Source organism: Poecilia reticulata, linkage group LG9, assembly GCF_000633615.1.
Source record: "Poecilia reticulata strain Guanapo linkage group LG9, Guppy_female_1.0+MT, whole genome shotgun sequence".
NCBI lineage: Eukaryota > Metazoa > Chordata > Actinopteri > Cyprinodontiformes > Poeciliidae > Poecilia > Poecilia reticulata.
Window position 1 is genome coordinate 15,841,254 of NC_024339.1, and position 26,178 is coordinate 15,867,431.

General features: G+C 37.8%; 2 protein-coding genes across 3 annotated transcripts in view; both read left to right on the forward strand.

Annotated features, from left to right (window-relative positions):
* The window catches only part of msh3 (mutS homolog 3 (E. coli)), a 41,548-nt gene extending 39,119 nt beyond the window's left edge, over positions 1 to 2,429 (forward strand). Inside the window, exon 24 of the mRNA XM_008418214.2 lies at positions 753 to 2,429. Within this exon, the coding sequence (XP_008416436.1) occupies positions 753 to 834 (82 nt within the window). The 3' untranslated portion in view covers positions 835 to 2,429. The remainder of the gene's footprint in view (positions 1 to 752) is intronic.
* An 81-nt stretch (positions 2,430 to 2,510) lies between these two features.
* rasgrf2b (Ras protein-specific guanine nucleotide-releasing factor 2b) overlaps positions 2,511 to 26,178 on the forward strand; it is a 52,255-nt gene continuing 28,587 nt past the window's right edge. For both annotated transcript variants that reach the window (XM_008418212.2, XM_008418213.2), the window contains exons 1-3: positions 2,511 to 3,502; positions 23,434 to 23,540; positions 25,243 to 25,390. In XM_008418212.2, the coding sequence (XP_008416434.1) occupies positions 3,227 to 3,502; positions 23,434 to 23,540; positions 25,243 to 25,390 (531 nt within the window). In that variant the 5' untranslated portion in view covers positions 2,511 to 3,226. The remainder of the gene's footprint in view (positions 3,503 to 23,433; positions 23,541 to 25,242; positions 25,391 to 26,178) is intronic.

Below are 26,178 nucleotides of genomic sequence, written 5' to 3' on the forward strand. Positions count from 1 at the left end.
ACACACACACACACACACACAGCCACTCGATCAGAGTAATCCTTCTTATATTAAATGTGTTTATGTTAGATGCATATGTCCAACAAAAGACAGAGAGGAGTTGAGTGTAGATTTCATTTTATTTCTACATGAATGTTTGTGACTGCAGCATTTTTGTTTCTGTAATATTTAAAGGAAATAAAATATTTTTGGTAACACTTTATTTGAAGGGGGGTGAATAAGACTGACATGACACTTTCATAAACATGACATAACAAATGTCATGAACATGAATAAGCCTTCATGAATATTTATGACTGTTGTCATAAACCGTCATTCGGTAAATTATGACACTTTTAATACAAAGTTGACATTATTCAAAATGTCTTTATGACAACTTGACATTAACGAACAAATTATTACTGATATAAATTTGTTATAAAAGTATTACTGATGGAACTTTAAAAATTAGGTAACATTATGTTATTAAAGGTAAAGTTTAATCAGTAATGATTTCTTGATTAATGTCAAGTTGTCATAACAAAGACATTTTGAATAATGTCAACTTTGTATTAAAAATGTCATAATTTACCGAATGACGTTTCTGACAACAGTCATAAATATTTATGAAGGCTTATTCATGTTCATGACATGTGTTATGTCATGTTTATGAAAGTGTCATGACAGTCTTATTCACCCCCCTTCAAATAAAGTGTTGCCATATCTTCTAGTCCCGGATGGTTATTGTTTTTGGTGTTTCTGTGTCTCTGTAGGAAGTACAAGAAACTTCTCTCAGTTCTTTGGAGCATCTGCGACAAATCCTCCCTCGAAAAGTGGCTGCAGTCGAACTCTTGACGTCTCAACAGCTACAACCGTCGACCTGAAAGCACTTCCAAGAAATAAATCATGCCATTGATGACTGAACATTTTTAATGCACACAAAAGAGTTTTTTCTTCTCTCTGAAGGAGCTTGTTGATTATGCAGTTTTAAGCCCCTCAGGTTCTGGTAGCTGTCATCACAATAGTTGATACCAAAGGATCACATTTTACCTACAGCTGTGTGGTGTCCATGTGTTCGACGATCAAATAAAGAAAAATGCCAGACCCGTTTTATTTTATGACCTTTTAAACTGGAGTTCTTTTGGTCAATATTGAAATCATAATCATTATATTAGATTCATTGCTGAGACTTTGGAAACCCATTATTCTTTAAAAAAAAAAACGGAGTGTGCAAGTAAAGTGGAATACATTTAAATAATCCTAATATTCTGATTTAAGTTTTATTTCTTTGTTAGTGTTTTTGTTTCGAGCTAAATTGAAACAAAATGCGTTTATTGGAGGGCTTCACTTATTGTTGAACGGTTCTGGACTCGTGTAGCATTTTATTAACAACTCGATTTTATTTTGTACATAGTTAAGTGGTTTTTTATTGCATGCACACTAATTGCATGGACTCCATAAAACGATAGTACAACTAAGAACACAATTTTGCTTTCAGCAGTTTGCTTTTATGATGATAGTGTTTAATGATAATACCCCCTTCATCTCAGCCATAATGGACTAAACACCCAGCTCATGAACGATCACTTCAGTTAGGCATTGACAGTAGTTTTAAAATTATATTTTATATACTTCTTACATACGATCTGACTGAAGAACATTTTCTGGGTTTATGTAAAGCTGATGTGTCATTAGTTGGAAGCAAATGTAATGCATGATTAAAATGAAACTAAAATTACATAATGAATTCCAAACATCATGCAACATTATTGGAAATGCTCCACCATTAAGGCATAAACTCTGTTTCCCCTCCTTTTTTCCTTCCAAAGGAAAATGAATCAAAAGTACCTGAAGCATGAAATGTGAAACTTCAACTCTAGTTTGACTAGTTTGCAACAATCCACAGTATATGAGATCTCAAAGCACTTTAAAAAACAAGTCCAGCTCAGTTCAAATGCTTCTGAATGCAGTTCAGGTCAGACCAGTCACATAGTCTGTTTCATATTTAGTTATATCCAAGATGTTGAATGCTTTTGGTATTACTTCATAATGTAACCCTGTGATAAATGCCCCAACATTAAGCCTCATCTATCTGCAAGCCTCAACTACACTTCCAACTTTTCATCAAACTTTTTATTTTTCACCAGGATAAAATTACCAACATAATTTTCTTACAACGGAAAATGTTAATTACAAAGCATTCATCTTTTTACAAGCAAATTTTATAAGTAGGACCTCGTCTACCCAGAGATTGTTACTCAAATGCTGACTTTGCTGCATCTATCAGCTTTTAGATGGCTAAATATACGAATAAACGTTTTGAAAGAAATTCACCCAAATCCGGTTTGTGTGACTGAAAAAGAAATTTGTCAAAACCAAGCCAAAAAGTATTTGAAAATTAGATGCAATTCTTAATACAACAAACTTTATATAAAACAAAACAAACAAACCCTAGCTTTATTTGCTTGATTTTAGTTTTTCCCCCCCTTGACCTGTAAATTGACTCAACGATTTTATCCCGTGACAAAAAGGTTGGACACCTGCCTCGATCTTAGGCCTTCATATAACAGCTGCATTCATGCTGAGATTAAAACACACAGGTGGAATTCATTTACTAACTAGAGTAAAGGACGGTGAGTTGAAAAACAAAACTGTAATCGAAAACGCAAAAGAAACAGCAACAACTTGTGTTCTTGTTATAATTATTTGCTTGTTAAGCAGAGATAAATCAACAGTTGCCACTGAGGACCTCTGAGTTTCATCTCCGCATGTCTCACTCTCCTGGAGAAACAAGCAACTCTCGCTCCGCCTTTAAATCCACCAACTCCAGGATCCGCGCGCATCACGGAGAGGGAGACGGATAGAGAGACCCTGAGAGACTGAGCGCAGGAGAGAGAGAGAGAGAGGGACAGAGTTAACCGCTGCCAAAGCGGATTACTGCGCGTCGCCTCTGTGATTCTATCTCTTCCTTCTCTCGCTTGAGGGTTTCCCCCCTCCTGCTCTCACAGTCGTTTCTTCTTAGAGGAGAGAACCATGGCTTTATTATTAAGTGCGTGTTGGCTCGGCGCATCTCTGCAATGAGTTCCTCCGCTGCTGCGCTTCCGTCACCGCGGCAACTTTTCCGTGCGCCACGGCGCCACTGAGGCGCTTCTCGGTGGGAAAGTTTTACATGAAGCCCGCGGGGACCATGGGCTCTCGGTGAAAGCTCCCACGTTCTTCCCTCTGCCTTTCAAGCCGCGCGGCAAAAATGCAGAAGAGCGTCCGCTACAACGAAGGGCACGCACTGTTCCTGTCGGTGGTGGCGCGTAAAGAGGGCACCAAGCGCGGCTACCTGAGCAAGAAGACGGCGGAGAACAGCCGGTGGTCGGAGAAGTTCTTCGCCCTCTACCAGAATGTTCTGTTCTACTTCGAGAACGAGCAGAGCGCGCGGCCAGCGGGGATTTACCTGTTGGAGGGATGCACCTGCGAGCGCACGCCTGCGCCAAAAATATCCACGACCGGGAAGGAAGCACTGGAGAAACAGGTGAGGTATTTGTTTAATTGTATTTCTTGTTTGAAATAAACAAATCCCAAACATTCAGTCACTCAGACTGAATGTTCCTAAATCAGATTAAAAGTGTGACACAGAGAAAGGTTACACCGGTACATCTGGATAATTAGGAACAGCGTCCATATTTTTTGTTTGTACGACACATAGAGAGACAGTTTTTCATTCCCCTCAACTTCCCAGCGCTTAAGTAACACAGCTGAGGTTTTATATGTGCAAGTTATCACTGTTGTAGCGTGTGCGCCGTTTCTTCTGACACTCTCTCTTCAGAATATTACAGTTGAGTGGAAGGAAAAAGTGTGGCACAAAAAGGTACACAAGCAACAAGCATAGACACAAGCAGCCTTGAGAGGATCCATTCACAAGTTTTATAGATTCACAAAGCACGAACTGCATCTGCATCACAATTCAAGAGCCACCTTTCATAGACATATCCAAGTTATGGGCTACAGCAGATTTATTATTTGTGTTAAGATATTCCTAAACTGGAGATAACATCAGAATGATAAGGAGAAAGTGAACTGGCTGTGGCTCAGGTGTCCACCTCCAGTTTTAGTAAAATAAAAGTAAAATTAGCATTTTATTAGAAGTTCTAGTGTCTGCAGGAAGACATTGCTTGAGGTCCAGTAGTGAGTTTCCCACAGTCAGTGGGGAGTCGTGTCATCTGCTGGTGTTTGTCCAATGTGCATCATCTGGTCTAAGCTTAGCACAGAAATGTTAGAGCTCTTTGAATGTCCCTCGGCTGATGAGTTCGATAGAGATGCTGATTTTATTTTCCAACAGGATTGGACTCCTGCTCACACAGGACTGATACCTGTTTCAATGACCATGGTTCTTGATTGGCCAGCAAAGTGGCCTGACCTGAAGGCCTTAAAGAATCTATGAAGTATCGAAGAAGATACGATTAATCAGAGCTAATAACTTAGAAAATCTGATGGTCAACCTGGGGTTCCTTAACGCCTCACAGACCTTTCGCTTTTTAAATTAAATGACTAAAACAGATTTACTCAAAGATATTAATTGAGAGACACATGTACCTGAAAATGGAAGATGTATTGGTGGGGAAAGTGTCTCATTCCACAGGCTGGGTGGATGAACGGTGGGAGGGGAATTTCCACCCTCTTTTACCTTATTTAGAAAATGCGATTTCTCTGCTTTGTCATCAAGTTTATTGTTGTTTTTCAGAGCTCAAGTACTACTTTGTCTGTGACAGTTACCCTGTTTAAATTCTGTATATCCTATATTTTTTGTTATTTTTCATCTTTTATTACATTTAAAGTGTTTTAAAATATTCATCCATACATATGTTGTTTTATGTTAAATATTGATATTAAATACTAATAGGACACAGTTGATTTTATTAAGTCACAGGCATTAGTCCTTGAAGTTTGGTGTCCTGCAGCTTTTAGATAATTATGTCTCTGCTTCGTCATGCTTGATTTATATAATCAGGTGATTAGGAGTGGATGCTCAGGTGTGTTGAACCAGAGACATGTCTACATGTTGCAGGACACAGGCCCCGTGGTGGACAGCCCTGGAAATGCTGTGAATTAAACTCGACCTGCTAAATTGATTATTTCTTTCAGTGTTGTAACTTAGACTGCCTTCATATTATGTTACATTTCAGGTATGACTGCATTGATTTCAGTTTATATAGACATTTCTGCAGACTTTGCAGGCATATTTCTTTATCTTCAGTTTCTATTGTTCTATTAAATCTCTATTTAAAGAACTCACTCAGATCACAAGATCTCCTGGTCAAGACAGACAGTTTGAGGTAAAGACTCATAAATATTGTTAAGAGGTAGGCACAAATAACAAATGATGATGTTCAAACGATGAGAGCTTATATAACATGTTTTCTATCATCCATTCTTACAGTAGAAGGCATGAAAGACTCTAATCATGTTGGCAAACAAAAAACATCTTGGTGTTTCATGGTGAGACATCAAAAATGAACTCCTGTACTCGTTTCCATCTGATTAATATACTTTCATGATAAGTGTCACATTTGTGGTGCAGTTTGCAGATGGAAAACAATATTGCAGATCCTGCTATAATCTTAAAAAAAAATTAAATAAGAACATGTGTTTTTGTAAAACTAACAAACAAATAAACAACCCTGACGATTTACTGAACTTTAGTTTTTATTAAAAAGTTTAAATATTTATAGACTTTGAACTTAAACTTCCAAGTGTCAAAATGGGATTTTTTTTTTCCTGAGACCAACATGAAGCAAATAAAAATCAGTAAGGTGTGGGATGCATTTGTAAACACCCACTTTTGACTCTGATACCACTAAATAAAACCCAGTGGAAACAATTGTTCTTGGAAATCACCTAATTAGTAATTTGAGTTTTTCTCAGTGCATTTACATCTCAGTATATATACAGCAGTGAGCAGGGATGAAGCTGTGGAGCAGTTCAGGACAGCGTTGGGTTATAAAACAATATACCAAGCTTCAAAATCTCATACAGAGAAATGCTAATTTCAGTATCTGAAAATAGTTTGACACAACTGCAAACCTGCGATCCTTTTCCCTTATTTAGTAGACTGGACATGGATAGCATTAATGAGAAGCAGCCAGCATGCTGGTGGTAACTCTGGAGGAGTTGCAGAGATGCACAACACAAGTGGGAGAATCTGCTAACAAGGCAATTTATACAGATGGATCCCACAATCTGAGCTTTATGGAAGAGTGGCAGGAAGAAAACACTTTTATACTCATTTCCCATTTGCCACAAGCCATATAGAGGATACAGCAGCAAAAATGGAAGATTAGATCATAACTGAACCTTTTGACAGACATGCAAATTCCTATATATAGTTCTATGTATTGTTACATGTACACAGAGTATTCCAGAAAGAGGTTGCAAAACACCTGAGCCTGGGGCAGAGACTTATCAGCAGGACAGCCACCTCATATTTACAGCCAAAGCTGTACTGGACAGTTGTAGGCCAAAGAGTAAAGATGTTTAATTAAGGCCAATTAAGGTCAAGATCTAAATTCAGTTCTGCAAAACCTGAGAAAAAAAACCCCATGATGTTCACAGGTCCTACTCATCCAATCTGTCTGAGATTGAGCTATTTTACAAAGAATTACCAGTCAATTCTGAGTAGTGAGATACAAATACATAAGACAGTTTCTAGATTTGATTTTATTTTTGCAAAATATCTAAATATTATGTATCATTTCCCTTCACGTCATATCTATCCCATTAAAATACATGATGTAAAAAAGTGAATGAATACTTTTAGTAAGGAACAGTAATTCAAGACTCCTAGTGTGCAGTCCAAAGACTGTAGGGAAAATGAGATTAGGCATTTAAACATTTAGAGTAACTTTGTTTTTCTTATTAAAAATAAGAAAAAGAGAAAGTTGTTCAGAGCACAATTTTATTAAAGCAACATTGCTTTTTTTTTTTTTTTTGAAGTGAAACCTCCAGCTATGTGCAAAACCAGTGATGTAATCTCAGAGTTTTATAATTAGTATATGGAAATATGCAGCAAGCCTGCACAACAAAAAGATGCAAATCACAATAAAACAACAACCAGTGAAGCAACATAAAAATATTCTGTTTTATCAGCCTAAGCAGGGAAATTAAACAACTTCAAGGTCTCCATTAAGTTCCCAGTTTGCTAGACAATGTTAAGGTTTTTCTGAAAGTCTTACTTGTGCTGCAGGTTCTGGTTTAACTGGACTCTTCCTAATCTCCAGCTCTGTAAAAAAACAGGAGCTCTGCCTTTGTGATCTAAATTACAAAGTTGAAATAAAGCTCTGCGGATTTAAATAATTTATGCTTGTGCAACCTGGATTGTACAAGCCAGCAGCTGAACGTTTCTGGGTCAGTTCTTTGTGCATTAAATTAGTGATATGCAGTGGGATAGTTTGGACTGTAAATGTTGTGTACTGGAATTTCTTCACATCACTGTTGCTCCGGCAGCATCGGCACATGGGGAATTACAATTCGCAAATGTTTTTACTGAGAATGAAGCTACTGAAAAGTGAATAAAAAGGCAGGTTTTTGGCTATTTCACATTCACATTTATCCCTGTCTATCCCAGAAAACCGTTTAAGTTTAGCCTAAACAAAAACATTGGAACTAAGCTTTGGATCGCCTATTTGATGTAGGCTTTTAATAGAAAAGGATGTTTTTTGTTATTTGACTTTTCAACAAAACTTTTCGTCACACGATTTTTTTACTCCAGTGTAACTGTAATAAAACAAAAACATAGTTTTTTGGCATAGACTACACAACTGTATTGGTGCATGTTGTGTGCCTGAGGAATGTGACATTTATTTCTTCATGGCTAACTTAACTACTGTGTTTGAAAATGTGCATTCTGTAATTAATCGACTGTTAGATGATGTTTGATTTGAAATCACCTGTAGTTAAAAATCATCTAAAATGTAAGATGAGGTCGGACAACCTCAAAGTTGGAGTTTGTTGGCAATGCACAGCCAGCTAAGAATGGAAAACTGAGACTAAAAGTAGCACAGGCCCATTGAAATCAGACAACAGACCAGAAACTGTTACTCATGAGTCCTGATCTTAGTTGCAATGTTCAGATGGCGACGTCATAATTTTACAAACATAAAAGCCTGGATCCATTCTGCTTTGTATTAATGACTGAGGCTGTTAGTAGTGATGTGTGAGAGATATTGTCTTGGCACAGTTTGGCGACTTTACGCCAGCTGAGCACCGTTTAAAAGTTAAAGCTTACCTGATTGTTTCTGTCCGTCACAGTGTGCGTACCCTCAGTTACAAGAACAGCAACTATTCTTGCTATTCAGGAATAGATTTTTGAGTCTGAAGAAACTTAAGTAGTTTCTTGAGGATCTTGTGCTAATGGCAGAAAAACAACGAACCATTTACAGAACTGTTTATCCATCGTCATTGAAGGCCATGCTAACTAGCCTGAGCATTCATCAACATTTCCCAGCAGATCAAGTTGTTTTTGCTCTATTAGCACATTTAGCAGCAAGTGCAGGAGGTTGATTGACAGCGCTAAGACACTCCTCCTGGTTCTGATTGGTTGTTTTTGACCGGGAGTGGTGCATTTCCTCAGATGACAACAGTAGCTCAGGGAAGAAGAGGAGGAGCTCTTGACAATTTTAATAAATATGTCAAGAACATATTTTTAAAAGTTACATACTGCAGCGTTAGTGGATTACGTTATCTTCAAAATACAGCTCTGCTGTTTGAACAAAGCATTACAAGTCACTTATTTTCTCCTTTTCCATTATGTGGGTTTTTCTTTAAACTTTTTGTTGGAAGCAGTTCATTAGTATTAGCAGTTCACAGTATGCATACCGGCAGTGGGGTAGTGTCATTACACAAGAACACATCTTTGTAACGGAGTTACTTCTGAACAGAGCAAATTGCCATGTGGTTCTTCTGTTGCCGGCACAGATGTCGGCGTAAAATCTGTTTTGTCTGATGTTCCAGAGCTTGGCAGTGATGTCTTATTTTGTCGCCTTTTATTCTTTCACTCTCTCTCCCACTCTTTTTTTGCCCTGACACTGCAGCTGTGGTGTTTAATTAGGGTTATTTTCAATCTGTCCTCAGGTAAAAATCTTTAGCTCTGATGTGTAAGTGTTTGTCCACAAACAGACTCACAGAAAATAAGAAAACCAAGTGTCGGTAGCGTGTTTTCTCTGATATCGGCTCATGTTTTAATCAAGCAGCTTTTCAAAACTTGGCCATCTTTCGTTGCTTATGTGAAAACAAAACAAAGTGAGGCCTTTCCTGGTTCTGTCAGTTGCTCTTTCTCTTCACTGTTTGTCCGTGCGGCAGAGTCAGTCTGGCAGCAACCTGCAGCATCACACCCCCACAGTAAGCCACACAAATGACACACAGCTCCAGCCTCCCTTCCTTTCTCTGTGTTTTGCTCTTCAGACCCTTCAGATAATTTGGCGAGCGTTTGCAGCAGTCTGAATGGTTTCCACAGCGACTGTGGGTATGCGTTGCTGATGTGAACAAGCATGTAAAGGGGCCAATAGATCTGGTACAGCTCAGGGAGTCCATGAAGCAGGAACAGATGACAAATCATGAAAGTGATTTTTTTTTTTCCTGATAGCTGCTCATACATCAAACTTTGCTGACAGTTGACATTAATGTGGAATTAATGGGGTGGCAATAAAACAACTGTTCAGTTTGAGGATAGAATGAATTTCTATTTTATTTGTCACTCACCAGGGAGATTTGTGTGGTTGCAGCAGCAGAGGACGAGACTGAATGCAGAAAGAAATAGTTTACCTAGAAGTCTATTGAAGTCTATGGAAGTAAGTCTGAATAAAGAATATGACTTCAAGGATTTAGTGGCAGGTATGTAATAGTATATTATAATATAATATGTAATATATATATATTACATGATATAACATATAATAGTATATTATACATAGATTTTGTGATATTTTACACAGTGGAAATTAGAATTGTTGGAAAACTTATCTAGATTTTGCTTGGTATACTGAACTTTTAACATTTTTAGTGAAAGTGAAAACAATTTTGACTTCTTATTTAAATTTGGTAAATTTGAGATTTTTTTCTAACCCAGCAAACAGGTCGGCGATGAAGATGCAGAGAAGTTAAAAGAGATTTAGGTCATAAAACAATACGCCAAGCTTTGAACAACAAACGCAGCACTTTCCCAGACACCATCTGAAAATGGAAAGAGTATGACACAGCTGTGTCCACGTGTTTTAATCTCAGAATAAATTGAGCTGTTCTGAGAGGTTGGTTAGAGTATCCTAGTGAGAAAACAGAATCAAGGAGGCAGAGTTATTAGTGAACAATATCTGAAGCTTTGGACATCAAATCATTCTAAAATGGAGAGCAAAATAGAAAACTTACACGTAGGGAACACTGAAAACATGAAAGAAGTAGTTCCGGTCTGACTGGACTAAATTTTACTTTTTGGCTTACACAGCCCTGAATACCAGAGGTGGGATGCAGTGAAGCACAATTAGCTGGTTTAGTTTACTTGTGTACATTTTTCACGTATCTGTACTTTACTTAAATAGATTTAATCATGGATACTTTCGACTTTTACTCCACTACATTTTACATTAAGTATCTGTACTTTCTACACTGCTACATTTCTTTGTGTTGCGTTACATGCTACATTCACGTCACATTGCATTTTTTTGTTTTATTAGTTTGAAAGTAATCAGAGACTTATTCAACTTATTCAAAAGGCGACTCCATGCGGTTCAAAGTTTTGAAAATGTTTTCAGGAAATTAAAATTGATTTAAGATGGATGGGACTAAATATGGGGTAGAAAACCTGCCTCAAAAGAGTTAAGACTAGAGCAGATGTTACCTGCCCATCAGCAAGAAAACAACCTCATACAGTCAGACCAACAGTGGACAAATAATATTGATGTTCTAAAATGGTCCAGTCAAAGTCCAGACCTAAATCTAGTTGAGACCAGCTGTGCTACAAAAGACATGCGGTTGTTACTACAACAGAGCTGAATGGAAGTACAGGCCACTCCTTTCATACTTTTAATTGTAGAAAATGTTTGAAAATAACCATTTAGCGATAAGGCACCACCCTGTTTTGCTACATCACCGAAAATGGATTTTCGGTGATGTAGTATATAACTTAAGATGTAGTATACTGTATCTTAAAGTTTTTGGTTGTAAGTTGTAACATAATTAATGTGAAAAAGTTCATGCTGGACCTTTTTTTCAAGGATGAAAAGGTGGGATCAGACTTAAGAGGGGTGATAACTATTGCTGATGTATTTGAGTGGGCTGTTTGTGATTAGTTCCCGTTACGAAGCGCTGCTAGCCTCTCACAGCTTAGTGTTTTCTCTGATGTGCACTAATTGGAGCTGATTCTTCATTTATTCCCAGAGTCTGATCCGCTTTCCTCTTCAGGGATGTTTGTAATTTCCTCTCTTGTTTTTTTCTCAAGTGCCAGATCCATTATGGGCTTCCGTAGCGTTAGAATTTAAAACTGTCCTCTTCAATTTGAAATGCTGTGAAATTAAAGTGCAGATTGCACTGAGGGACGGTTCTACTATCCAGGAAACGCTTCTAGTCCAAAAAAGGCTCATTAACATATTCTCCCTCCGTTTGAAAAAAATGCTGTAACAGGATTACAATGAGCTTCTTCTAAAGAAACTAAGCAGGATTTCATGAAATATTCTCAAGTATATTCTCTTCAGTCTCTGAAACGTAGAGATCAAATCTAAAGATAATAACCTTATAAGGAAAATACCCTGTGAAATTGATTGAACTGCTACCTATATTTCTGTTTTGATAAAAATATACAGATACAGATTGCATACTAGCTTATTTTTTAAGGCCAGCAAAAATCTAAATTCTCCCTAAATATGGTTGAATGGTGTTATAAAGATTTCCTCAGATGCAATATTTCTGTGTTTCATTTGTGATGAAGCTGCTTTAGAACTGAATACGGTGAATAAATGAACAATAGTTAGTTACCACTGAGTATTGAAGCTAATCCCACTGCAAACACTTTAAACCTCCACTAGAATCATTCAAAATGCTCCTGTTTGCTGTGCTAGTTTTCTAAAATCATTAGTTTGACCTTTAAACTCAACAAACTCAATGAATATTGGTTTTTATCTATAATTCACTGATGGAAAAAACGTATAAAGTAATAAATATTTAGCTCTAGAGTTCTGCATACCAAGACATAATTGGAATGATCTGGTCTTCAACAGCTGCCCAAGTTATTTAACGTGGAAAAACTAAGTACACCACTTTATTCAGGAACTTTCTGAACCACAGTTGTCAGCAGGTAATCTGAATAGTTTCTGCCTGATTCTAGTAATATATGACACTGCTATGGGGGAATTTTAGACCATTAAAGTTTGTGGGTTTATGCTTTTGCACAAGGCTGCGAATCAACAAAACAACTGAGCTTCTTGTTGCAGAGATGGTGACTGAATGAGGTGTATTTAATTAGCTTCACCTGGCTGCCACTTTTCCACTGAAACCTTTTAGGAGCAACAATTTATTGTTGTTCTGCTTTATTTTAAACACAGCTTTTCAAAGTAAGGTGATGTGTGTTTTTTCTTTCCTTCTTGTTAAACACAAGGTAAAATTAGGTAATTTTAGAATCTGGCAAAGACCAGACTGTTTTACAGAATGACTCTTCAACTCTGAGTTTTATATACAAATTTTACAGAGGGAAAACTATACATAAAACAAGCTCAAATATGTGCTTACATTCCCATTAACTTAGGCGAAAATTAGGTTAAATCAGTTGTCTGAGTCCAACCTGGAATAAAAAAAAATTTGTCAGTTCAACCCCCAAAATTTTCATGGAACCATAGAATAGAAGAAAATTGTTTACTTTCTTTTCTTTTCTTTTCTCCATGATTTTATTCTCAGTAATCATTTATTGCAGCCTGGGTCAACAACAATTCCAGTCCTCGAAACCTTCCATCCTGCAACTTTTAGATGCATCCCTGCTCCATCACACATGGATCAAAAGGCTGAATTACCTTCTTGGGCTGTTTTGCAAAGACCTGGTCATTAACCATTCATTTAATTCAGGTGTGCTGAAGTTGGGATGTCTTCAGAAGTACCAGGACACCGACACTGCATGACTGGAGTTGCAGACCTCAGATCTATTGTTGTAAAACATCTGGTGAGAATTGAAAATGTACTTTGCCATTTTCTTGTTGTGCCTCACTGATTTGGATGAAGCTGCTGGGACTAGAATCAGTCATAATCCCTATCAGTTGACAAGCTGTTGCAGATTAGACAGTCGAGAGAAATAATGAACAAAAACACTTGAATCTTTCTCTGCTCTCTCTTCTCCTAAGTTGCAGCTCACTGGTTTGTGTTGACAGCCTGATAATTTAAGATCATTACGTGTAAATCATATTGGTGGTGCTGTTGGGAAGAAAAAAATGTACACATTTTATGATGTAAGGAAGGTTTTATTGCTTGTGTTTCTGAGGACTGCTTTTATTTGATCAGGTTGGAAGCAATTCTCAAGAACATCATAAAACAGATTTATGGTGTTCTGATATGTTGTCTCGCACTGTGGGACTCAAAGGAGATCTTCTTTATATTCCATATCTTTGGCATCCAAACAGCAGGATGTTTTGCTCCAACTGCTCCTAGCAATATTGAGAAAGTAGAACTATAAGACAAAAAAGCAGAAAACGGGACTGAGTCTGCAGAGTCTGAGTCTTATTGTCCATGGGTACATGCAAGGTGAAAAACTGCAAAACAAAAGTGTTTTGTGCTTTAATATCAAAGTTGTGTCTCATCTGTACATCTAAATTGATTCCTAACCTTTAGTTTTCGATAAGATGTTTTAGCTGCACAGAGAACAATAAAACCAGCAGGACTTGAGTTGTTAATTCAGTGATTGTTTAACTGTGACATCATGAGGTGGATTCAGTGGCTCCAAATATTATCACTTTATCAGATTTAGATAAAAACAAAATTATTTTTCTGCTCTTGCGTAGAACTTTATGTAAATGTTTGTGCTGATTTCTTGTTTGCTGAGAATCCTCCACCGGTCAGAGAAACCACCCTGTTTCACTTTGGGGACATGTTATACACCTGCTGAAATCACAACTGAAGCGTCCTCTTAAAGGCGCAAATAACACAACAATTAGACATGTCTGAGCTGGGAAATTATTATCAGAGTAGACAAATTTGGCTAAATACAAAACCTTTTTTAAGGAAACATAAATCACTTCAAACCGTTCGCAATCGAAACAAATAGTCCAACAGCAACAGGAAACAGGTGGATAACCTGGAAGCACACATTAACCAAATTTCAGCTGTGCAAATGCAAAGTCACACTTTTACAATATGCGTGAGAATATTTCTGGACTCATCACCCTATGGTTGCATGGCAACTGGAGGAGGCTCTGGGAGGATTTCCTAAAATAAAAAAAAGAGGTTGTTGTATTTTACAATTAGAAATAGTAACTGAGAAGTAGTAAATATTTGCCAGTGAATCTTCTGAACCTGAATTTTAAGCATCGCAGCATACTCAGTGGTTCAGGTGAGCCGTGAGACCGGACATTGCATTGGGCGGGTCAGACTTCAGATTGTTTGCAAGTTGCTCAAAGGATGTTCGCACACACCAGATTAAATGTCAGAATTTAACCATACATGGACGTCTTTGCACTATTGAAGAGAATCTGCTAAACAAATAAACAGGCAGACAAAGAACACACAAACTGCACAGTTAAAGGCTAACGGACCTACTACTGTGATGTTTATAGCTGTGAGGTGAAAGTGCTACTTGCACCTTTGTGCTGCTCAGTCAGTAAACAAACTCGATTTAATGTTCCAATTCCTACAGGGCATTTAGGATCTGGTGAAATCCATCTGTTGTAGCAGTATTATGCTGAGCTGCACCGGCCAAGGCCACATTCTTGGCAGACGTGGTTCCATCTAATCCAGCCAAAGATCAAATGAGGAGATTCTAATCTGACAAAATGTACCTGCAGGGTACAACATGCTTCAGAGCTCTCTGCAGTGTTATTCCTAATGGCAAGTATGATGGATGACACTGCAGCAAATAAGTTTAAATGTGTATTTTTGAGTCTGCAAGATTTTCATTATGTTAGTGGTTTGGTTGTTTTGCTCTTGTCCTTGGAGCATTTCATAAGGCTTCATTCAGCATATTATTGCCCCTGTGGGAGCAACAGGAGCTGAGGAATCAAAGGATATGCAGGCGGGAGAGGCTGTTTTTTTTATTTCTTCCCAATAACTTAATATATGGAGCTACTAATACATTTAGTGGTAATTTTAAGCTACAACAGAGTTTTGGGGGAAATATGTGACTTCTCTATTCATTTCACCATATTCCTGGAATAATCACAGGGAGTTCTTAAACTAAAAACAGTCACATCCTCTAATGATATTAGGTTTTTGATAAAAAGATGAAGAGTAGATATGCCATACTTTTTTCTTGAGAGGCCAATAACGGCCATCCTCTTTTATTTCTTATTGTGTCCATGTTTTAATAGTTTTTATTTGCATAGTTGTTACTTTGGCCATGTAAAAGACATTTCAGATTTTAAGTATAAATAAATAAATAAAGGTTGTTAGGAAAATTGGAGGAGCTAAATGCTGCATGGTAATCCTGGAAGAAAACCTTTTAGCGGCTGCAGAAATCTTGAGACTGAGATTCAGAATGTGAGCAAATGCGTGCAGCACTTTTCAGATTTTTGTCAGAAGTATTGAAAAGCAGTGTCTGTGTCCTGCCACTGTAATTATACACTGTCTTGTGTTAATCTGTCACATGCAAAAATACACTGAAGTTTGCAAATAACAAAATGAGTAAAAATCCAACGGATACAAAAACCTTAAGGCAGTGATTATTATGGTCTCCAACTCATTGTAAAGCTGTATTAGAGAGGCCCAAAACGATGGCACAGAAGGTTCGGGGTCTGAATCTGGGTCTTGGGTCTTTCTGCATGGAGTTTGCATGTTCTCCTTTTGCATGAGTGGATTCTCTCCAGGTACTCTGGCTTCTTCACGCAGTTCGAAACTTAACTGTTAGGTTAACAGGTCTCTCTGACTTGATTGCATGTGTGTATAGTTGCTTGTGTTTTTTCTTTGCATTGCCCTGTGACTGACTTTGACCTGTTCAGAGTGTCTCTCTAAATGACAGCCGAAGATAGGCCCTGCACAATAAAGGCGGGTATGGACAATGGATGGATAGGTTCAAAACGGGTGAACAAAAATGTGCAAATTTACACGTGCATTTTGTAAACTAAGAATCCAAATAACGCTGTAAACACTCTGTGGCAGTTTATCTATTGTTGTCTGAATGTATTTGCATACACACTAACGTCTAATCACACCTTTAACACTCAGCATTCAGATTTCTCTCTTACAAGCTGAACACAATCAAAACAGCAAAATGCCTCCTGCTTTTAGAGTCTGATTGAGAGACGGGGGGGGCAAAAAACAAGGCCCATCTGTGGTACCGTGGTACCAGACGGCGCAGTGGCATCATTGGTGCTTATTTCGGTCTCTAGTCATTTGTGGGTCCCAACACTGATTCACTTATTCCTGTTACAGCATGACATCTCTGCATCCCTGAAGCCATGTTGTGCAAAATAAAAATTTCACCAAGTCCAAATTAATCTTTAAGTCTATATTTGGCGATAAAGAGAAAAGCATTCGAGCCCTGTCGAACAAAGAATACTTTTTTTTGTCTCAGACCTTTTTCTCTCCTCTCACTTCAAGCAAATCAGAATTACTAATGGAACGCTGCCTGTGAATAATAAGAAATTCTGCCATTCATTGTGCTTGTTTCTCTCTTTGGCACAACACACTCCTTTATGTCATTCTGTCACAGCCTTGTTGTTATATGACAGCTGCGAAGATTGGAGGGGAAAAAAGTAGTTTCATGTGGGTGTTAAATTGATTGTTTGTAACATGAAAAAAGAAGGAGCAGGGAAGGGTCTCAAGCTATTTTTTTTAGCCTTTCCCTTTTCTCTCATTCTTTATTAGTCTCAGTGAAATTTCCTACAGTGCAACGAAGCCTGGAGGGATGGAAGATGTGTTTGAGCTGATGTGAACGGAAAAGAGCTGGTAGACCTGAAAGCAGCGACAGAGTCGGGAAGCAAAGCAAAAGGGTCCGATTAGGGTTCAGACCTCTCATTACATTTGTGACATCCGCAGGAACAACCCAGCCTCTGCAGTTTTTCCCGCTGTCTAATGAGAACATGGTACAGTTTGGCTGTATGCAGTACTGCAAAAGCTTCGATGCTACAGTCTGATCCAAATGCAGCAACATTAATCTTTAATGACCCAACACCCCGGGGCTGTTGGGTCACTGCTTCTGCAAGAGTTGGTGGCATATAAACTTAGGAATTGGATGCTCAAATTGATATAAAAAAAAATTATTGGCAATAATATTAAAACAATGTTGGTATTAATGTAGATAAAATAACTTTAACTGAACTTAGGCCATACAATGTAACTGAGTTGAGCTATTTTTTAAAAAGGGACTTCAGTGTAGAGAAACATTCATAGTGCAGAAAGTTTTCTGTTTCAGAATCTACTTTGCTAGTAGATATGCAGTGGACCTCTGGTATTTGCAGGGGTTAGGGATCACAAACGCTGACACAGCAGTTCAAAGACCAAATATACCTTAATGCTCATTCATGCTGCGTCTGACCACACAGAGGACTTTGTTGTGCTCAGACAATATTCAAGCAAAGGTCGGAGACGCTGAGTCTAGACGAACAAGGGATGTATGGATTTAAGCACATGATGTGGAAAGTAAGCATGTGATAATTTTGTAAGATGTACACGTTGGAGAATGCCTGATGTTTGGTGTTCAGAGCCCTTTAAAAGGGAGACAGTGCAGAGATCAAAGAAATACGACTTTTATTGGCTAATTCCCTCTGACCAGTCTCTAAATATTGGGCTTGTTGAATCTGTAAATTTGGATTGCTCAATAAAGATGTTTACTTTTTAAGTCTGGCTTACAAAGTCTTTAGTAATGCATCTCACAGAGACATATTAATAGACGACTCCCAAATATACTTCAATACTGACAATACTGGAAGCGTTTTACGACTACAGCAACGCTAACGTCTGCAGTCTTAGCTCCGCTCTTGGAGCTACAGCCAATTGTTCCTGGCTGCTACTTTACCTCTAATCTCTTAAAAAGCAATATAAGTGCACTCAGTTTTTCACCCAAAATGTTGTAGTTGTGCTTTTTTTGTTCAATAAATTGTGGTCAGTGTATTTTAATAACCCGAGAACACAGCTTTATATCGTAATCAGTAAAACATTTAACTATAAAGGGTTTTTTTTTTCTTTTCACCATACTTACAAATACTATTAATTTCCTGGATATTGTTTGAAATCATCAAATAAAATGTAATGATTGCAATGATTTATGATATTAATTTGTGTGCTCTGGTGTTAATGCATTAATTCAGTGCCGTTTTCTGTAGCACTTGTGATAATTCACAGATTTGGGTTGCTGGTTGTGTTAACCAAGCATTTTAATGGTGGTCCATTCAAGCCACAAATCCAATGATTGCAAAAAGTTGCTGAAAGAGTTTTGTCAACAGAGAAAAGTAAATTTTGTCATTTTCATTTATTAAAAGCTGCCTCATCTGCAGTGCTGTGAAAAATGTCTTGCCCTCTTACAGATTTCTTCTGGTTTACTTTTTTGTCTCACTTAAATATTTTGGTTCATGAAAGAAATTTTAATGTCAAACTAAGATAACTTGAGCAAATACAAAAAGCAGTGTCAAATAATGATTTATTTTATTAAATTAAAAACTATCCAGAACAACCTTGCAGGGCTGTGAGTGTTCAAATAGGACAGAAAAAACATAAATAAACTTTTTGCATGGCCTAGTCAAATTTAATTGAAATGCTGTGGAAACAGACTGTTCCTGCTTGAATGCAACCAAATGCCTCCACAGTGATATAAAAGACTCATTGCCAGGTTTCACAAAGGTTTGATGCTGCCTGAGCCATTTATGAGGATCACAGGATCATTACCTTTTTTACAGGGCCAGGCTGTTTTAAACAGCTTGATTACCATAATAAATCAAGTCATCTTGTGTATTTACTCCAGCTGTGATGTTCTGATAGTAAAATCTGCTTGATGGTCTAAAACAATTAGGTGTGACAAAAAAAATCAAACACTGAGGAAATCTGCAAGACAGAAAGCCTTTTTTTGTGGTACTATACCTGTTGGCTGGATACCGAGTAGGAAAAAAAAAGACAATTTCACAAGCAATCTGTTGCACATTTTCAAATGTCAGGGTGTTGGTGAAACAACCCATCAGCTGCCTAATGAGTCAGCATAGAGCCTTTTGCAAGATGGGCAAAGTAAGCCCTGCCTATCACCATGCATCTTATTAACAGGAGGGTTAATCAGTTGGAAGATTGAACATTTCTTTTTAGTCTTCTCTCGGCAGCTTTCACACCTGGAGGAAAATGGTCGTTAATGGATTAACGACCATTAATATTTGGCACAGAAGTGCAAAAACATAAAAATTGCATAAAAATCTGTAAGTATGCAACTTAAAATCAACAACCAGGACCTAAAATTGAAAAAAAAAAACAAACAAAAAAAAAAACTACCTCATTCAAGGATTTCTTTAGTTTTAACATTTTGCCACAAATGCAGACTTAAAAAAAAAAGAAAAACCAATATCCATCATTATGCTAAATAAAATCCACTCCACGTTTCTTTGGTTTAAGAGTTTGTCTGCTGTGGACAAAAAGCATTTGAGGCCCTGACTTTTGTATATTTTACCAAATACTAGGAAGGAGAACATATTACATGAGAAGATATAATACTATATTTTAAGCTTCATTGTCGGCACTAGTCTGAAATGTGTTGTGCATCACAGCACTATCGTATGCAAACATACAGACAGAATCAAAATTAGTCAAATTACACATCATAAAATGAGTAGATGATGTAATATTGCAGGTAATGTTCCACGTTTAGCTTCAGGATTGACTGAAGAATAAAAGCATTCCTCAGTTTAACCTTAATAAACTTTGGGGCCCTGTATCTTTAACATGACAGAGGGTTACAGTCTGTATTATCCAGAGCACAGTCGGGGTTAGAGGTGATATTATTGGCTTATCTAATTATATTAGGAAGATTCATAAAGTTAGAGATTCACAATGTTAGAGCAAATTTTTATTTGATGAAGCAGTTTAGGTTTTTACGCAGTGAACGACATTGGAAACTGCTCATTATCACTGAGGTGTAAAACAAAAGAAGACATTTTTCACTTGCTCTGAAGGACCTCAGGCGTCAAAAGAAACATGTTTTGTCTTTTTACAAACCACTTCCATGTGGATTTTTATAGACGACAGTCAATCATGACTCCTAAGTTTTTATAGAATAGCACCTGATTGAACATCCTATGAAAATGATGTATGGTGTCCTTTAAAATGCCATCTACTCTGCACACACTGGGCTCTGCTTAGATGACCTGGAGATGCGTCGGTGAGACTCCAGTGATCTTTTCAGCAGCTCTCACTATCCTGTTGTGATTGTGCCTCACTGTGGCTGTGCTGTTGCCAAACCGGGATGTGATAAAACATGCGAGAATGCATGTTGTATCACATGCAACATGCATGTGATACAACATGCATGTTGTGTTGTATCACATGCATACAACACAACATTCATGCCATAACATTCATGTTATGGCATGAACATTCATGTTATGGCATGAATGTTGAATGCCATAACTGAATGCTGTTATGGCTGGGATGAAAACGTTCACATTTTTAAGTCTGTGAAGGAAGTGCTAACGTTGTAGTACTTATTTCTTGACAGTCATGGTGTTTTTCTCATCAGTCCGGTGGATCCCCAAAAGCCTGGATTAATCGTGTTGAAATAACCAGCTAATTTAGTAATTAATTAATTGTTAACTGGAATATACAGATTCAAAAAATAGGTTATATAGCTGAAAGAAAAACACACAAAGTAGTTAACAGTTTTAGGCAAAAAAAAAAAAGAATTTCTTTTTTTTAAATGATTTTAATGTATATATTATATTAACTTAAGCAATGAATCGGAACAATCGATAGATTTATCGATTACTCAAATAACAATTTGTTGCAGCTCTATTTGGAAGTAATTCTTCCATTTTTAAAATTTTTTGCTCTTTTTGTACAATTGACAGTAACATTTTCTCACAGGCCTCTGCCGCGATGCTTGTCAGCGTATTCTCTGTTCTTAATTTTAAGAGTCTCTGAACTTTCCTCATGTAATTGTGGCCAAATAACTCGATCTTTGTTTTGCCTGTGAAACTGTTTTTTCCAGAAGGCATTTGGTCTGTCCATGTGGAAATCTGCAAGTTTCACTCCTGTTTGATGGCATTGATTTTGGAGAAGTAAATAATTTTCTTGTTGTCAACCTTTTGGCCAATTTATGTAAAACTCTCCTCACTGTCTACAGCGACACTGGTCTTCCAGTCTTTGAAACCTGGAAACAGTTGGATAAATGATCTAAAACATACGGTAATTAGTTTTGGAACAAATAAAGCAGGATGACATTAATTTTCTGGAGTGAACCTCCTAAAGCACCAACACCAAAATCTATTTGTGAACTGCACTTCTGTCAGATTGTCCCAGAACAGCTGTGGCTACATCAGTGTGTGAGTAACTGATCCTCTGGACTAGAGAAAGCGCTTTACAAGTACAGGCCATTTAATAATAAGAAGCTCCTCAAAGCTGATAAATGTATGTAAAACATCTGACCAGAACTATATTATCAAAGCAGCAAGGTGATTAATTATCATATACACCTATAAGTCACTATATGTAATCACAACTGTTTTTCATTTTCATGAACATGATGTACAGCTAAGCAGCTCTGACTGAGAATATGGGTCCATCTGTAAAATCAGCATTTGCAAAAATCTTTTATTTTGTACTTGAAGATATTTTTTGCTAACGTCTAAATTTACAGGATCCATCCTGTAAATTTAGACGTTTACAGGATGGATCCTGTAAACGTCCATCCTGTAATTCATTCATGAAAGCCCTCATGAATGGCATCACCAAGTAGCAGAAAATGGAAGTGTAAAATGGCCAAACCGTCAAACGTTGCGTTGCCATGGAAATGTTTTCTTGTTGGGAGGTGACACAGTTTAGGAATATGTACTTGGTTAAGATTCATTGCGTAACTGTGGCCCTCGTCTCTTTCTGTCTCTCTCCCCATCGGAGCTTAGATTATTGTTGATGTAGTGACACGCAGCCAGGTGGCGAATTGAAGTGACAGATACATAATAAGCATGACGGGGATGATGGAGGTGCAGATAAAGATGGAGGAGGGTCTCTAAAATGTTCACGTTTCAATAAGCTCTCCTCAGTTCCCGGCCCTTCCCCACTGCAGGGGCTGAAGCCTGTCTACAAACCTACAGGGCAACCGTCGCCTCTCTCAACTCTTTTTGGTTCACTGAGTCCTCCCTCTCAGAAAGAAACATAAAGAGATGAAAGGGTGAAGGGAGATGGAGTAGGAGGAAGAGGAGGAGTGGGTTTCGACAACAAGAGGAGCGAGGATGCTGGCTGAGCGGGGCAGAGGAGGTGGAGTGGGAAGATAGGTGAACTGCAACTGGAGAGGGAGGAGGAAATAGATGGATGGATGAAGTGAGCAGGAGAGGAGGACAGAAAGTCCATGCAGAGTTCAGTCTTCTCTGAGTTCAGTTTTCCTTGACTAAAAATAGCAGCTCTTCTGGTAACCCACTGCCCCAGGACAACACCATTTGAATAAAAGCCTCTATCACTTCACACAGCGCTCATGTACATGCGTGTGTGTTCTACTGTAGCTGTGTGTCTCTGTACTTGCTTGTGGTGGCATGTGCCCGTGTGTGGGAGAGTTTTTTGTTTTTTTTAAGAGAAATTCACACAGATATTCGTATTGATACAAAACAGACAGGGAGGGAAGAGACCAGCAGAGAACAGGCTAATTGATGGTGATGATAATGGGCTGCTGGAGAGGGGAAGCGCAGGCGACACTCCATGTTTTATTTCAGTGAGCAAATTGCTGTGTTGAGCCACCAGTCCTACCTCAGCGTGTCTTTCTGTCTGTCTTTTAGGGCTGCGTATGGAGGTTGTTGTCGAGTAAATTAAAAAAGCATTTCAAATGACTCAGAATGGTATCCGGGAACAGAAGTCTTAATCTAGAAATCCACACCTTTGACTTTCTCTGTTTTTGTTTCTTTGACAAGATTAGTGGTTTCAAGGTGATGAAGTCTACTGCAATAAAACTTCATGCAACAGGAGAACTATATCACTGGCATGCAGAGTCCAAACTTCTGATACTTTTACATTTCCACCAGTCAAACATTTATGTATATGAACTGGAACAACACGTTGTTATTTGTTGGAGCGTCACGTTTCTGATCAAGTCTCCTTTCTTTTTCCTCTTAGCATTACTTCCTGATTGTGTTTGGCCACGATGGACAGAAATCTCTGGAGCTGCGGACGGATGAAGAGTGCGAGTGTGATGAATGGGTGGAGGCCATCCAGCAGGCGAGGTACATAAAGCGATAAGTACTTTTGATGCAAATAAGCATTAAAGTTAAAGTTGTATTCCTGTCGTTACATCAGGATTTGGTCAAATCTAACTTTAATGAGTAATCATGTCTAATTTACCCAAAGCTGGTTTAAAGAAGCGGGATTTAACATATTCTTGGGGCTAAACGTATTTTAGAAGAGTGAGAACCCTCTCATCTGATAATATAGATACTACTAGTCAATCTTGTCTTAGACTTTTTCTGACTTGGAACTGGTTCTGATCAAACCAAAAGCCGCATAAAAAGCATGTTTAGGACAGGTGCGGTTACCCGGTGGTTCAGTCAGGTTAAATGTGAGGGAGGAATCTGACTATCTGAGTTCAGACACTTTTACCTCATATTTACTGTTTCCTTAATTAAAGATTGAACTTTAAAGTTAAGATGCATTTCATTTTGTTTTACAAATGTTTTTTCTACAATTTTCAAAGGTGGTAGGAAATTTAGTGTAATTATGTTATGTCATAGATTTGCAAGGTTTTGGACTGAGTATTTAAGAAACTGCTGATGTACTAAATGGATAATTTACACACAAGGATATTTTTTTTTTTAGAGAATGTCTTAAAAAAGAGAAATTATCTGAAGAGTTGCCAGGAACACATTGTTGGTTGCAGTATGGTTCAAGATGTTAGAAACAATCAAATAAAAAACAGCTGTTATGACAAAAGAATGTCGAATATCACCTTTGAAATGAAAATAACGGGAATCTTGAAATGGATGGGCTTTGACAGCAGAAACCACACCGACTTCTGCTCTAAGTCTCACCAGATCCTCTGGATTAAAAACATCTCTCCACATAAGTCATGGGCTTTAAAACACTGAAATACCCTCAGCCATGCTAACTTTTTTAACTTATAGTTCAAAAAGATAGTTTTCTGATCCATGCCTTGTAGAACCCAGTATCTACTGTGGTTTTTAGAAACAGGTTCAGTTGTAGGTCCTTCTGATCACAGAGCATCTCCACTGTCTCCTTGTCCAGCTGAGTTGGGTTTTTTCCCAGAGTGCACATACTCTGGAAATATATTTATTTAATCCTATAAATATATCCACATAATTTAGAAGTGGTTTATAATCCTTTCCATATTCTTGGGCAACAGCAACTGCCCTACAGTTATTACTGATGTTTGTCCTCCTTGATATGAGCAACACACAGCCATAAACCAGTGATAATGTGCCGTGATTAGTAGCAGCTGGTTGCCAATTTCCTCCTTATCATTACAGAATGTTTTTCATTTTTCATGCAGCTTTGTCTGTTACGTTTTGCTTTTACTACATCGATGCCGCAGCTCTCACACCGTTTACACAAATATAAATTACTGCTTCAGAATCATTTCAAATGTACGGAAGCACATTCCGTACAGATGCAACTGAAATTTTTCAGAAAAAAACAAAAAAAATTCAGTCATTTGACACTGATCTTGGACTTGGTGCAGGAGGGAGGAGATGTGTGTTTGCTTTTTACTCTAAAGGTTTCAATACTTCTGGTACTTGATGAAGCTGAGATTATTTTTACTCTGCCAGTTTTAAAAAGTTTTAATTCACTGTTTGATCATTCCACATTAGAAAAATGTGGATGGTTGGATAAATAAAAGCTCAGTGATTAAGACATTCATTCTCATGAGTATGTAAGCTGCTTTTTATAATATAAAATGTTCTTTTTTCACAGCTACTCTGACATAATTATTGAGCGAGAAGTGCTGATGCAGAAATACATCCACCTTGTGCAAATTGTGGAGACTGAGAAGGTGGCTGCCAATCAGCTCCGCACTCAGCTGGAGGACCAGGACACAGAAATTGAAAGACTTAAATCTGAGGTAGATAACACGCATTTATGACTGTAGGGCAGTTTGAATAAACATGGTTTTATTCAAAATTATTTAGTTTATTCTTTTTACTTTTTCACCCTCGCTTTTAAACATTTGTCCTTAGAAAATATGCACAATGTGTGTGCATATTTTAAAATTGCAACATCTAAATAAAGAGAATTAAAGGATTTTACAAATAGACTTGGACAGCTGATTTAGTGCTTTCCATTAAAACAACTCCTTCAGTCTACGGTTTATTGGATGGCCTTATGTCTCTACTCTTATTGCACTTCTGACCCTCAAGGCACGTTTCTGCTACAGGAGAGCGATACAAATCATTTTCAATGGAAATCCGGGACCAATAATATTAAAAGGAGTTTGAAACACCAAGTACTTTACAGCGCTGCAACATTACGAAGCCGTGCAGATAAAATCATAGGATAAAAACCTTAGAAGGCATTTCAACAGGACTCTTGCATAAACATTTTCCCTCTATTTCCCAGTCATATTCTATATTCTGTTACTCACCATCCTGCCCACACAGCATTGTGTTCTCATTTTAACAAATCACAAAGGGTGAAAGCAAAAAGAAAGCATTTGAATAAACCTATACAGTGTACATGTCGGTGTCGGTGTGCGTGCTGTGGGTTGTTTTCTACGTTTGTATTCTTGGCAGTGAGAGAGTGGGTGCACTCGGTCACTTCTGGGTGTAGGAGGCCCTCAATAAAGATACCTGATTGGCGTCCTCACAGACAGCCCAGCTCATCGAACGCGTCCTGTTTCTGTGCAGCCGTCGC